The 15634-nt window shown below is 35.7% G+C and overlaps 1 protein-coding gene across 1 annotated transcript in view; it reads left to right on the forward strand.

Moving 5' to 3' along the window:
• Lama2 (laminin subunit alpha 2) overlaps positions 1–15634 on the forward strand; it is a 556565-nt gene that overhangs the window by 478216 nt on the left and 62715 nt on the right. Inside the window, exons 42-45 of the mRNA XM_042696100.1 lie at positions 507–609; positions 11322–11438; positions 13675–13857; positions 14729–14734. Coding sequence (XP_042552034.1) covers positions 507–609; positions 11322–11438; positions 13675–13857; positions 14729–14734 — 409 coding nt within the window. The remainder of the gene's footprint in view (positions 1–506; positions 610–11321; positions 11439–13674; positions 13858–14728; positions 14735–15634) is intronic.

Genomic DNA, 15634 nt, shown 5'->3' on the forward strand with positions numbered 1-15634 from the left:
GAGGGAAGAGTTGGGGAAGTGGGGAGGGAAGGGATGATAGGGGAAAAACAAAGGAGGGGGTAACAATGCTCGATAGGAAATGTACTCCATACCTTACTCATGTAACTGTAACCCCTCTGTACAGTATTTTTACAATAAAAAATTAGTGATGCTTTGAGTTCTTAATCTGCTTGACTTCTGAGCACGTTCCCCACCATCATGTTTTGAGGCACGTTATCTCTTCATTTCAGTATCATGTTCTAATTTCTCCTTTTCATTGCTAAAATACCAATGACCTAGCCATCCCCACTCTCTGTAACTGTCGCTTTCACATTATAATTCTATCATTCTGGTCTCAACCTTCCCATCTCCTGATAAGCAGACTATGAGTACTAAATTTGTACTGATAATTTACAATTTTAAATCTATAATGAGGCAGTTAACTCTGAGTTCCAACAGCCTTCCAGATGTCTCTATTCCATTAGGATATGGTTGTAGAGACCTGACTCCTCCTTTTCTGTCCACAGGCAACGAGTCCTCAGGGCTTACTAAAGGAAGATGCCAAAGGCTCTCTTCAAAAAAGCTTCAAGATTCTTAATGAGGCCAAGAAGTTAGCAAATGACCTAAAAGGTTAGTAGGCAAAACTTTTGAATCTATTCAAGTCAATTGCATTGTAATGGGGGAAGGAGATTATTCTAACATACCATTAAAAATCAGATTGTTTTGGCATATCTTTCATAATCATTCTGTAATCTGGGATAAGCTAAGGAAACTTCCTGGTGAGTTCTGTAATGCTTTATATTCCCATTTTGTTTTCTCACTTAATAAATTTAACCTAATATTCACATTTCAAAAATTTAATCTCATCTCTACAACATTCTTTCCCTTATGTCTAAAGATTAGCAATCTTTGGTAGTATAAATTTGTAAGGTACGAAATTCTACTTGCTTGTGGTTTCAAAAATGACTCTAGCTAAATTAGGCAAATGTGGCATTATCATCCCTGTGAAGCTTTTACTTTTGGTCATGGATTCTATATTTTCCACATTTTAAACGCACCTTTTCATGGATTTCCATTCCTGATTTTAAAATATCAAAGTGAATAAAGCATCTACCCTGGCATATTATGTTTTGTGCTAACACTATGTTCATCAACATTGCTGTTCTCAATATCAGCAATGATATTATTACTTCATTGAAGGATTACCTGTCTCTCACTTGAGTTGTGTCTTGTTTTTCTGTATAGTCCAATCCCTTGTGAGTGGGTTTGCATTCACTTCCCTAATCTACTTAAAATAGCCGTCAGTCCTCCAAATATGCTCCCTTTCCAAGAGTCACTGTGTTCACAGTGTTGTTTCTTCTCCTTAGAATGCCTCATCCACCATATCTTGTCTACCTGCCTTCCACCAGATCTTCAAGATATAGCCTGCCAGCACTTGGAAGACTGAGACAGGAGGACTGTGGCTTGAAATTCAAGGCTGGTCAGAGCTTTGTAGCAAGACTCTATTGAGAGAGAGAGAGAGAGAGAGAGAGAGAGAGAGAGAGAGAGAGAGAGAGAGAGAGAGAGAGAAAGAGGGAAAGGAAGATTTAGCTGAGATGATACCTTCTCTAGGAAACTAACAACCTTGCCTCCCTCCTACACTAGACTTTCCCATAGATTTATCAAAGTACTACAGCTATACATTTCAAGAAAGACGGTATTTTCTTTTTTAACTTTGAACTTGTTGTGTACACCATATTGACTAATTCAAATTGGGAAATTATTATATGTTTAAAGAAAAGGATTGGCATTGGCTTTACTCTAAAAGAGAAAACAAGATTTAAAACAAATTTATATTTTATTTACTTTAACTGTCATAACTTGGTCTCTGATAGTGGATAAAATGGAATGCCGAAAACCGTCTGTAGAGTAGATAGCACTTGGATAGTAAGATGCTTTGGGTTTTGTACCACAAGTGAAAGAAAACTCCCTACCTGCATAATTCTGTGTGGGTGATAGCTCCTACTTCAGCCTTCTGTGTAGTTGATGCGTAGAGGTATATACCTTCACAGACCACTTATTTTTCTTTTTATTGGAAGGGGGCATTTTTGGGGCAGCAGTGTAGTTAGAATTCAGGGCCTTACCCTTGGAAGCAAGCACTCTATCATTTCAGCCAAGCCCTAGCCCTTTATGCCCCAGTGACTTTGCAGGTAGTGTCTCAGATCTTTTGTCCAATCCAGGCTTAGATCATGATCTTCTACATAGGCTTCTCACATTCCTAGCATTAGAGGTCACATAGTACAATACAACACTTGTTCTTTGATGTAAGATCTCTAGCTTTTTTCACCCAGTCCTGTCACTATGATCCTCCTCTTTCTGTCTCTCTCTCTGTCTCTCTGTCTCTCTCTCTCATTTAAAACAATGTGTTAAAATATTTCTTTTGTGCTGGGGGGTGGGGTGTCGTGACTCAAAAGGCAGCATGCTTGCCTAGCATGTTCAAAGCCCTGGGTTCAATCTCTAGTACAACAAACAATTGCATTTTGACTGGTAAGTTTCTGTGTGTTTGCCTTTAAATTTCACACCTGCACTGAATGCCTTCCACACCTCATCGTACTTCCAAACTTTTCTTGGCCTCTCTTCCCTCCAGAATGTCTGATATAAAAATTCCATTTTTAGCATTTGCCAAAAAAAAAATCTGAGGAATCCAGGAACAAGGGTGGAAGAAAAGGTTAGCAGGCAGAGATGTTCATTAGTTTAAATATCTTTTCTTTGCACTGCAGGTAGTACATTATTTAAAGTAATGAAAACCCACAAACTACTCAAGCAATAACTCTTCCAGAAAACCAAGCCATGGCCATGACGGAGATGGGAATGTTTTCTTGCTACATTATGACATCTCCCTGATTTGTGGCCAATTACACAGGTTATAAAATGGCTGTTAATCAGGAAAATGCCATATATTACCACCGAGAACTGCTGAAATAAACCCTACAGAGCAAAACTCTTGACAGCAGCTATTAAAATAGAGATTTAGTCATTTCTCTCTCTGTGGTGCCTGGAGTTAGAAGGAATAAAAATGGCGAGGCCAGCGTCCTTCCATATTTCTAATTTGTTGCCTGGTTTAGTTCTACAACTCAGTCAGTTCCTGAGCTGCAGTCATGAATGACTTACTGCTGCTCTCTGCCATTTTTATGCTGTCCTTGCCTGGCAAGAGACTGAACTTGCCAGGAGCCATTTGTTTGGCTTTTTAATTTTTGAATATACATCTGTTAAGAGTAAATGTGCCCTAGTGCATGTTTGAGTTTTGAAGGCAGTCTACCTTGTGCTGACTGAATAGTCTATGAAGAGAAATATTATCTCATTGATAGATCTGAGGCCTGGGACAAAACTGATGATTGAAAGAGTTGGAGAGTGAATTAATGCCACCAGGTGAATTAGTACTGCTTTACAGAGGAAAAAGAAGTTTTGTCAATAAAATAGTCAGCTGAGGTTGTTGTGAAATACATGCAGGCAAGGGACAAAGTCATGAATGGTGTATAAGATGTCTGGGAATACTGGCCCTGAAGTTGTAGATCTTAACTGGTAGGGAGTATCTGCAATTTTCTTTACTTCCCTAATTTTAGTCCTAGTGTTTGTCTTAGACCAAGACAAATGACAATATTTATAACTAAGGAAAAATATATAAGATTTTATATGAAATATAAGGATCTATTTCCAAACCTGAGGATAATGCAGCAGTATATTTCTTTTTTTTTTTTTGGGGGGGGGGTCCAGTCGTGGGGCCTGAACTCTGGGCTTGAGCGCTGTCCCTCAGCTCTTCAGCTCAAGGCTAGCGCTCTACCACTTGAGCCACAGCGCCACTTCCGGCTTTTTTCTTTTTGCTTATGTGGTGCTGAGGAATCGAACCCAGGGCCTCAGGCATGCAAGGCAAGCGCTCTACCACTGAGCCAACTTCCCAGCCCTGCAGCAGTATATTTCTGACCAAAACTAAAAACAAAAAAATATTCATCCCTAATGCAAAATTGACTGCTCGTTTGGAATAAACAGTGAAAGCATAAAAAATTAATAGAGAATTTGCTCATGTTAGGAGGTCAAAAACAAAGTGGCAATATAATGGCTAAGATGCAGGGAACATTCCCTAAAAGTGAAGACCTACCCTCTCACATCCCAACCCAGCATGAGAATCGCACCTTCAAAGTTCCTCCATGTCCTCTTAGTGAAAGGTTGGCAGAGGAAATGAGATCTGAGCTCAACACTCATCTGGGCTTCTTTCTTTAGAATCAGAAATTGGGATTCTATGACACCTTTTTTTTATAGTTATCAGAGTTAAACATTTCACCAGATATTCATAATGTAAGAGCAGTTCTGTGAACTCACCCTGGTGGCGGGAGAATTCTGTCAAGGTACTTATTTATGACCTGTTTATAGGAATAAAAAAATAAAAACTATATTCAATGAACTTAACTAGATGGAGTTAGCCATTAAGCTGAACATTTCCACTAAAGTTCATGAAAATTGCCTTGATATTTAACCACATAAGTGATCTATTACATAAACCTGGTAAATATAAAAAGGAAGCAAAATAAGCATCTTGAGCAAGCTGCTTAAATAAAGTCATAGATTTATTTATATTACTAAGAACTGGTCAAATAACTTAGAGCAATAATCAAACAATATAAATGAATCACCTTTTATTCAGTGCCTAGGGTAAATCCAGTACTTACTCATACACCCTCTAATTTATTTCTTTTGGCAGTTATATGAAGGACAGACACATAGGGACAGAGATGACATTTAAGCCCAAGACCTTCCAACTCTAAGTCCAATAATGATTCTATTGAAGCATACATATTACTTTTTAATAAATAGTACTTTTCAGAAGGAATTTTTAATGATCAAAGCAATTGTGTGGAGCAGTTAATTGAGATCGTCCATAACATAGTTCAGTGTCAGTTTTATTTTAACTGCATTGAACTGTAATATATGTTTTCAGTACAAAAGAACATGCTAATTCCTGCCTTTATTTGTTTTTGTTTGTTTTATCTATTTTGCTGTACTGGGAATGATACCTAGAGCCCTGTCACCTGAGCCACAACTCCCATCCCCTTACTTTTTGATCCCTGTCTTTTCAAAACTCATATACCTTACTAATAAGTGAGGATAAAAATGAAATGGAGAGAAAGAGGATCAGAGCCAAAACACATGTGTGGTACCTTTGAGGTTTGGTGGATGCTACGTGCAGAGAGAAGATAGATGTGGCTATTGCTATTGGGTGTTTTATTTTTAAATCAAAAAGTAAGTGGTAGAAACCCTAAAGGATATAGCTAAGGATTACACATTGGACCTTTTCCTTGATCTCCCAAAAATTATAGGTAAAGAATCAGGTTCGATTTCCTTTGAAATAGCAATAAATAACAATGTAGTCAACATACAACTTTCTGTACATCTTACCTTCAGTTACAAAAGATGTCATCTTCTTTTCATCTCTAGCCATTGTTAGAATAGTTACTTTTCTAGATTTTATACCTAGCTACAGTTTTTTATTCTTTTTGTTTGTTTTTGATCATAAGCCTTGAACTCAGGGTCTGGGTGCTGTCCCTGAGCTCCTTTTGCTCAAAGCTAGTGCAATACCACTGGCAGCCACAGCGCCACTTTCAGTTTTCTGGTGGTTAATTGGAGATAAGAGTCTCACAGACTTTCAGGCTGGCTTTGAATTGCGATCCTCAGATCTCAGCCTCCTGAGCAATTAGGATTACAGGCATGAGTAGTTTTTTATTCTTTTATTTATTTAGGTTTTTTTAAATTATCTTTAATAGTTAAAAAACAAGGCATTCCCATTTGGCCAAACAGTTTATGAATGCAAGTCATCTTGATTGTTGTCACTCTTTCCAACAATCTCACCCATCCCTCCTCTACCCAAAGGAATTTCACTATGTGAATTCTCCCTTAAATCTACCATATTTCATTTAGTACATTTGTGTATACTTGCATACGACTCCACACATTATAAAAATTATAAGCTAGGGGCTGGGAAGGTGGCTCAGTGGTAGAGTGCTTGCCTTGCATTCATGAGGCTCTCGGTTCTATACCTCAGCACCACATAAGCAGAAAAAGCTGGAAGTGGGGCTGAGGCTCAAGTGGTAGAGCGCTAGCCTTGAGCTGAAGAGCTGAGGGACAGTGCCCAGGCCCAGAATTCAGGCCTCACGACTGACAAAAATTTTTTAAAAAATTAAAAATTATAAGCTAAATTTAGCTTCTATATAAGATGGGAAACGTGTCCTTTGTTTCTCTGGGCCTGAGTTACTTTCTTGGCAAAATTTTTTCCAGGTCTCTTCATTTCTTTACAAGTGGTACAATATCATTGTTTCTAGTGGATGAGTAAAATTCATTGTGTATTTGTGCCACAGTTTCTAGATCCATGTGTCCCTTGAGAGACATCTAGTCTGCTTCCATACTTAGGCTATGGTGACTAGTGCTACAATGAACTTGCTATAGTTTTGTGAGATTTCCCTTCCCCAAGCATCAGTTCTTGTATGCATTGCTACTCACCTACATCTGCCCATGGTACAAATGATGTAGACTAGACATAAAATATTCAAGAAACTATTCAAAGAATAAATATCCAATGAAAAGGAAGAAAAATTAAAAAATAAATTAGTGTAAAATAAATTAGTGTAAAATAGTTGAAAAACAAAAATTAGAAAAGCCAGTGTGTGCATATCTTACTTTTGTGTATTCACATTTAAAGTTTCTAGTACAGAAGAGAGTAACAAAATTATTCCTGTAGCCAGGTGCCAATGCCTCATGCTTGTAATCCTGGCTGCTCAGGAGACTGAGATCTGAGGACCACAGTTTGAAGACAACCCTGACAGGAAAGTCTATGAGACTCTGACCTCCAACTAGCCACGAAAAAAGTGGAAGTATAGCTGTGGTTCAACTGGTAGAGCACTAGCCATGACCACTGAAGCTCAGGGAAAATGCCTAGGATATGAGTACAAGCCTCAGGACTGCCACAAAATAATATTGCTGTAAAATTGGAAAGACAACAGTCAAAATATTCTTCAGCTCACCCTCTCTTCTGATAATTGGCCTGATATTTAAGTCAGTATTTGCTGTTAGAATGCATAAGATGGTATAATCCAGATGATGTTCTTTAAATTAATGATTCTTTCATTGTATATGAATATCTTGCTTGCCAGAATACTTCATTGTTTAAAAAAATAAAATCCAATCTAGAGCTAATAAGGGAAATATCTAGAGTTTTATTGCACTAATTTTTGAAGATCATTCTTAAGCAACACATACATCTCACCACCATTGCCACATAGCTGTATTTCACAAAGTCTACATGGGGTAACCTCTTCAATGATTTCAATTTTAACACACATAGGGAAAATAGAAGAAGTATTAAAATAAAGATGAGTTATGCTTAACAGGCAAAAGAACTCAGTTACTTAGAAGGATTGTTTTGATGGACTAGAATAGAAAGTATATTAGTGAATGAAATGAACATATTGATAGTTTAGATTTATATTTTGCTGGACTCCTTTGTGTCTCATTTTTTTCAGTAATATTGTTTCTTCGATTTGCTTAAAAGCAGACACCTTTAACAAGATTAGGTGCTTTACTTTGGTTTAATCTGTGGTATAACCATGATTATACATAGCATAGCCCTAGTTTAATAGGGCCGCCTATAAATACTTTTACATGAAATGAATTGGTCTTTAATTAATATGTCCATTACACATTCTCACTGTGAACAAATATAGTGCAAGAATCCTCTGTCTTTCTTTGCCTATGTGCCTCTTTTCAGATGAAGGTCAATAAAGACAAGGATTATTTTTCACTGCTCCTTTAATGAACCTGATATACAGCCTCCAATCAAAACAGTTCTCGCTCTGTTCACAGGAATATATTCTAGCCTGACCTGTTTGCTCTGGGTACCAAGAAAGTAATAAAAATCATGGTCCTAGTGCGGACAAACAACACAACATGGCAAATGTCACTCTTCCCCCAGTGCCTCAATACTTTATTTCTAGACAAAAGAAGTACAAGTGTAGAGAAAACAATTTGACTAGTAAAAGCAGGTATAAAATGAGAGATCTTAGAATACCATTTGTAATTCCACTTTCTTGGTTCCTACCCATTGTTGAGTGCAGTCAAGGATTTTAGATATGTTCTTCCAACCTGGTTTCCAAACACCACCCTGTCAAATATTTGTACATATGTCATTACATATGATGTGCCTTGCTTATTTTCATGGGAAGGTCTTGAGGCTTATTTTAAACCCATACCTACACATCTACTTCTTGCTAAAGGATATATCACATATACCATTACATGGACATTCCATATATATTTTAATAGAGTTTGCATTTATTAAATTTTGTTCTTGTAGAGGGTTAAATTTTTAGTAAAGTAATTGCTTGAACAATCAAAATGTACGTTTACATTTGGAATTCCTAGGGCTTCTTTCACTTAGAGGAAGAACAAGATATGTTAGCTTAAGCAATTGGTTCTGAGTCCCCAGTAGTATTAAACAATGAGTGTCACCTAGGCTTTTTCTCAGAGAAAAGGCACAAGCTTGAGATGACTTGAAATCTTGATTTAAACAGCGTATTTCCTATGAACAGTGTTTTTCAGGTTATTCTCCAGCCCTCTAGCACAATGGTAAGTAATAGTGACTGAGTAGATGTGCAGTGTGAAGAGATACCACAATGTGTTGAACTGAGAGAAAGATGAGTGTTCAGGTGATCTGTTCTATCACTACCACTACATAATAAACCATCCCAAAATTTATGGGCTCAAGATAACAATTGTATTACTTCTCATCGATCTTGATCTCCTGAATATTGATCAAAGTATTCTAATATTGATTATGTATTACGTTAATTTTCTATGACAAATAAGGAACTAATGTATATCCTAAATTATATATTATATGTATAATATATAAACATTTTAATATATTCTTGAGATAAGATTTTACTATGTAGCCCAGGCTGGCCTACAGGTTGTTGTGAGCTTCTTTCCTCTACCTATTGAGTGCTGGGATTACAAGTGGGTACCAGGACACTGGCAATGTCCTTTTACAAGTATATAATAAGAATTCTAGCAGTAGAATTGTCAGGCCAAGTACCTATCTGCTTAAAATTGTAATATATTTATTAAACTGCTCTTGAAAAATAGCATCAATTTTCCCATCCACCATCACTTTTGTGGACATCTAGTATTCTCAGATATTTGACCTTTCCCAGCTTCATAGATGAGAAATCATTTGCTATTTCTTTGCTTTGCAGCTGTATAATTATGATAATGTCTAATGTTTTACATAAACTTGTTATTGATTGTTCTTATTTACCTTATTGAATGCTGCCTATCCCTATGTCTTACCCATTATCCTCAAAAAATAGAGCATTTTGCATGGACAATGCTTACATGCTCTCCCTTAAGGTCTTTAACTGTGACCAAGTTTATAAACAAAAAAGGGAGAAAAAATAAGAGAGAAAACAATTGATGGTGCAAGTAGAGATGAGGGAAGCTTGACTGCACCAATTGCCTGCTAACTTCATCCATGGTTTTGACATCATGGTTATTGTAATATCCCTGTAATATGTAGCAAACACAATATGATGGCTGGCCATCATATTGCTCAATGCTAGCCAATCCTGTCCAGGAGCAGCTAGGACATGATCTCTTTCTTCATTCTTTTCAGTGTACCTTTTCACTTGAAGACTTTTATTTATACTTTTTGTTCCCTAGAATTAATTTAAGCCATTAGCATGCATCTTCTAAGGAAATCAATATTATGTCATTATAAGCAATTAAGAATGTAGTTACAAAAAAGGAAAAAAAGAATATATTAATGCAGCTGAATGTGGTGGTTTATGCCTTTAATATCAGATACATGAAAAGTAGAGATAGAATTTCAAGGACAGCTAGCCAAAACAGTTTACAAGACCCTTTCTCCAAGGCCATATCTTAGGAAGTATAGAGCTGTAATCCTCACTATGCAAGAGGTGTGGGTAGGAGGATTATAGTTCACAGTCAGTCTGCTGCAATTTTGTAAAACCATAATTTCACAGATGTTTTGCTCTGTCCTTGCTAACCACGTTTGCTTATTTTTGGAAATTTCAGTTGCTAAGAACCAAAACACAGTCCTCAAATCAAGATTTAACTTTTGAATATCAACTCCTAGAAAAAACACACACATGTATAATAAAACAGCTAAAAAGCACAAATGGCTGGAGATGTGGTTCAAATGATAAGAGCGCTTGCCTATAAAGGACAAGTCTCTGAGTTCAACCCTAACAACCATCAAAAAAGAAAAGGAAAAGAAAAAGAAAAGGAAGCATATATTCAAAATATACTCTGCTTTATTCACTCTTCAGAAGAAGATGATATTGTGGGAAGCATAGTTTTTTGTGAATTATGTCTTTTGTTTCCACTGTTTGCTACTAAATTATGTGTAAAAAAGAAGACAGGTAATTAACTGCATACAATCTTAAGATACATAGTGGTTTGAGACATTGCTAAATAACCTTTTTAAACTTACACTTTTTATTAGTGAGTTGAATCTTTTTTCTTTCCCAAATGATTTCATAGATTTTATATTGTTAAACTCAAAATCCATACTTGCTAGTTATCCCTATACTATATACTTGCCTAGCTTGTAGTTTACAGAATTTTGAAAATCAACTTGGAGTTTCATACTTTTAATATTAAGTGATCACTTTTAAATAATATTTTTGAATGTTAAATAAGGCACATTCAAGTAAAAAGAAAAATCTTCATAAAGTCTATTTGAGGCAATTTATAAAAATACTGTGTTCTCTATGAAAATTGACAATTTATCATAGATGTTTTGTTCTTTTCCTTGGATTTTCATTTTTGCTTCAAATGAATATTAATAAAATGTTATTTACTGAGAAAAGAGATGTTGCTAAACCACCACAAATAAGACTTTGGAAAGCAATCCAGTTATCCATTTTATTACTACAAATATTTTAATGTAAATAAAATTGATAGCCATGATGTAAAGAAGATATCATTATACACACAGTAAAAGGCTGATTCTTTGAAGGCTTCTAATCTATAGGAAGCATTCAGATTAGTCAAAGATCAGATATGAGGAAGAAAATATAATGGACTGAATGTTGAACATGTCACATGTTCATAAACAATGAATGTGTTCTGTATTGTGATTAGAAACATTTATAAGTAGATGACAATAAATGAATGATGTTGACTCTTTAATTCTGTTAATTCTATATTCAAATAACCTGCAACTACATAGCCAAATATAATGTCATAGATGATTAAATTTGATTTGTCTTTTTTTTTTTTTTGGTTTCTGTTCACAGAAAATGACAACCGTCTAAATGATTTGACAACCCGGTTAGATAATGCTGACGTTAGAAATGATGGTCTCCTGAGAGCTGTGAATGACACCATGGGAAAATTATCAGCCATTCCAAATGGTAAACATTCAGGTCACAGCACAGGGCATCAGATGATCTGAACTTTTGAAGAATATTGTTAACTTCTAACATTTTTTTAACAATACACTTGTTTTAAGAAATTTACTTTTGTTCAAGACTGGAACTTGAACTCAGTACTTGATGCTTTGGGTCAGTGGCCAACACTATCATCTGGTCCATGCTTCTAACCCCTTATCAAGAAATTTGATAATGGCCCTCTTATAAATTTCCTTTTGGAGAATTAGAAACTATACCACATTCAGCATCATGCCATTATCTGGCATTAACAGGAGAATATTACAGAATAGAGTATATAAACATTTTGTGTTATTATCCCTAAGTCTCAGTTCAAGAAATCATGTATTAGAGGTGAAGAATAAAATCATACAGAATTGTTCTCAAAAAGAAAATCTCAAGGCACTTTCACACATCAGTTTATAGTTTCCATAATAAGATGAGAGCCAGTTGATATTTCCATATATTAATCTTGGTAAAAATTAATTCCTGCTGGTCACTGTTGGCTCACAACTATAATCCTAGCTATTCAAGAGTCCCAGATCTGAGGACTGTAGTTCAAAGCCAGCCTGCTCAAGAAAGTCCATGGGACTCTTACCTTCAATCAACCAGCAAAATGCCAGAAGTAGAGCCGCAGCTCACATGGTGGAGTGCTAGCCTTGAGCACAAAAACTCAGGAACAGAGCCTAGGCCCTGAGTTCAAGCCCCAGGACTGTTGCATACATACACAAAAAATAATTCCTTAGCTGTTCCAGCTTTCAAAAATACTAGTGATCAAACCATATGATTTGGTTATGCTATATGTTATATAACTTAATATATATAGTACCTTTCTACCTACTAGCACTATTTGAGATTATTGATTAGTATTGCCTGCTGAAAGTACATATTTTAGGGTTATTACTTTGAATTTTATTAGCATGTTACAATATTAGCAACCACATACATCATATGCTTATGTAGTATATGTTTTCTCATACTAATACCACAAAGTAGATAGCATTCTTATCTTCATTTTCCAAATGGGAAACAGACATGATATGATAGACCTTGTCTAACTAAGCATTTATGAGATTTGAACCTGAAAGTTTGCCTTTAGCATCTATGATCTGCCCCACTAACCTCCATGCACTAGGATGCAGCTGTACGTATCAATGTATCATTGTACCAGTCACTTTGCCTTACTCTGATAAAACATTTGACATAAACAACTTAAAAAAGAAAAGATTTATTTAGTCATCCAGTTTCAGACATTTCAGTCCATGGGCCCCAGTCAATGCTATGGGCCCCATAGTGAGCCAGAGCACCATGGTGACCGGAGGATGTGGCAGAGGAGCCTGCTCATCTTGTGGTAGCAGGAAACAGAGAGAGAGGGAGATGAATAGGTGGGCATAAGTAATACCCTTCAAAGGCACAACCCCAATAACATACTTCTAACAATACTTCACCTCCTAATTTCACCACCTCCCCAATAACGACATCAAATTATGGATCTGCTAATGACTAATCCAGGAATGAAATCAGAGACCTTGTGATCCAATTATCTCCCCAAAGCCCTCGCTTCAGAGACCGGGCATTCTCCTAAAGGAGAAATCTCATAGGCAAAGCACAGAAGGATATATGTTTTATGTAAAAATTGTAATCGGGGAATACTTACACACAGTTATTCAACATACGAAATCTTAAAAATTAAATGTTTTTTCTTTAACACTAAAAAGCTATTTTGTAACTTTTTATATTTTTGTGTCCACTCTTGAATGTTAAGAACAGAAAAAAATTTAGTGCTAAAATCAAATAAAAATATATGAACACCTAGGCTAACAGTCCTAAAAAGGTCTCTGTATCCTAAAATTGAAACATTCATTCTTCTCTTCTAGAAATGCAGATTTAATCTTAAACCTAATTTTGATGAAGTTCTATGACTGCTATGGATTCCTCTTTTTAATATGTTCAGCAGCAAATCACAACCCACCTTTAGACAGTGCATATTTAGAATAATTGCTTTGCTGTTTTAAAAGCTAATCAGGTATTCATAGCAAAGGTCCCTGAGAAAATTTAATTTAGCTAAAAAACTTGCTTCATTTGCTACAACTGAATGAGCCTTTCCCTTTACAAATATGTCTCTGCGGTCAGCCAGCCACAGAGTCACTTTGACAAGTATGAATTAAAATACCAACTTCAGACCCTTTGTTTTGTTTCGTGTACCTTCTTCTGCTGACAGACACAGCCTCAAAACTGCAAGCTATTAAGGACAAAGCCAGACAAGCCAACGACACAGCAAAAGATGTACTGGCCCAGATTAAACAGCTCCACCAGAACCTTGATGGCCTGAAGCAAAATTACAATAAACTAGCAGACAGCGTGGCTAAAACGAATGCGGTTGTAAAAGATCCTTCCAGAAACAGTAAGATCTCCTTTTTCACTGTGATGATGTCATTTATTTCTTTACACTATAAAAGTATCCTAGGCGAACAAATGGTAGGAGAGCTGGAAAAAAATCTCCTCCTTAGTCTGGGTACAAGAATGAAAGTCTGTCTCTTCCAGAGTGACCATCCAAGTCTGCCAGCTCTGCTCAGGTCCTTTTATCTATGCAGGGATATCCAATCAAGAGGAAATCAAGAATTCCCAAACTGCAAGATTTTTAAGAAGAGATTTTTAATCTCTTCTTGTAATTGAAAATGCAGTTGTACTTCGAAAATGACACATTTATAATCACAGTGTTGTGTGACACAAAGTGTAAGGATCCCACTCACTGGAAAGCTTGTTAGGTAGAACAAGATGTGAAAACTCTATCAGCTTGAAATATATTAGCATTGATAGCTTATTTATTTAGATTTCAATGATTTGATGTTTCCAGTAAACGAATAAAGCCTTTATCTAGTTTTGTAAAGACCATGTCTTGACATACTTTATATATTGCATCAAGTTTTACTGACTTTTTGTGGATTTATTGGTATATGAGAGCAAAGAGTAATAGAGGGGGTAATATTGGTTAGAATATGTTGTAAATGTGTGGATATTATCTGTGGCCAATAGTTAAATTTATCTATTTTATGCCTTAATAGAACATAACAAAGAATACTTCTTTAGTGAGAATGACCTCTAAATGATGTATTTTATTGGATAGTAATTATTTACATAGAGTACATTATAAAAAGAACCTCTATGAAAAGTAACATTTTTATCCATGTCACTACTTTATTAGCTGTAAAAAATATTTCCTCATGAACTTTCTAATCTCTTTTTATTTTATCTCCATATGAACTTGCCTGCAGAAATCAGTATGTATATGTTTACTTGCATGCCTTTTAGTAATTTTTATGCTTCACTGGCTATTGTCAAGGGCATTAGCTTTGCATGCTACTGTGGTTTGCTACTGCTTTAAACCTTACATAGCTGTTCTTGACACTGTCACCTTATTGATGCTGGTTTATATAAGTACTCTTCTTATACAAGGGTAGCACATGGATGATGTACTTAATATAAACTATTTTAATAATGTTATGAAATATGGTGAGATATCTGCCTATAAGTCACATAAAAGTATAAAGTGAAATCCTTCACAGGTTGAGCTGTACTTTAATGCAACGTATATATATATATATATATATATATATATATATATATACATATATATATATATATATAACACATTCCCTGATATTCCATGTTAAATATAGAATATATATTACACATTCCCCCACCAAAGTTCAAATGACTTCTCTGCACTTAGGAATAAAATAAACTAAGACTAGATTGTTAGTGTTCTTTTTCTCTAAAGACCATCTTCTGCTCCTTTTAAGGAGTTATTTCAAATTCCATATCAGGGGAAATGCATGGGAAAATTAGGTATTAACAAATGAACAACTTATTGAAATATATAAATATTTTTTCTGGAATGTGTCACAGTTTACATTGAAAGCCTAAAGCAAAACTACAAGCAACTAGAAAATAATAATAATAAAATCCAAACTGTCAAAATCTAAGTCCTAATGTTAAATCCAAGGCTTTCCTTGGTGAAAAATGGATTGTTGCAGGACTATACAAGCACTGATATAAACACTTCTAAACAAGAAACAACACTGAACAGGGTGCCAGTGGCTCACATCTGCAATCCTAGCTACTCAGGAGGCTGAGATCTGAGGATCGCAGTTTGAAGCCAGCCCAGACAGGAAAGTATG

Source organism: Dipodomys spectabilis, unplaced genomic scaffold (genome assembly GCF_019054845.1).
Source record: "Dipodomys spectabilis isolate Male_0828 unplaced genomic scaffold, ASM1905484v1 ptg000001l, whole genome shotgun sequence".
NCBI classification, from domain to species: Eukaryota; Metazoa; Chordata; class Mammalia; order Rodentia; family Heteromyidae; genus Dipodomys; species Dipodomys spectabilis.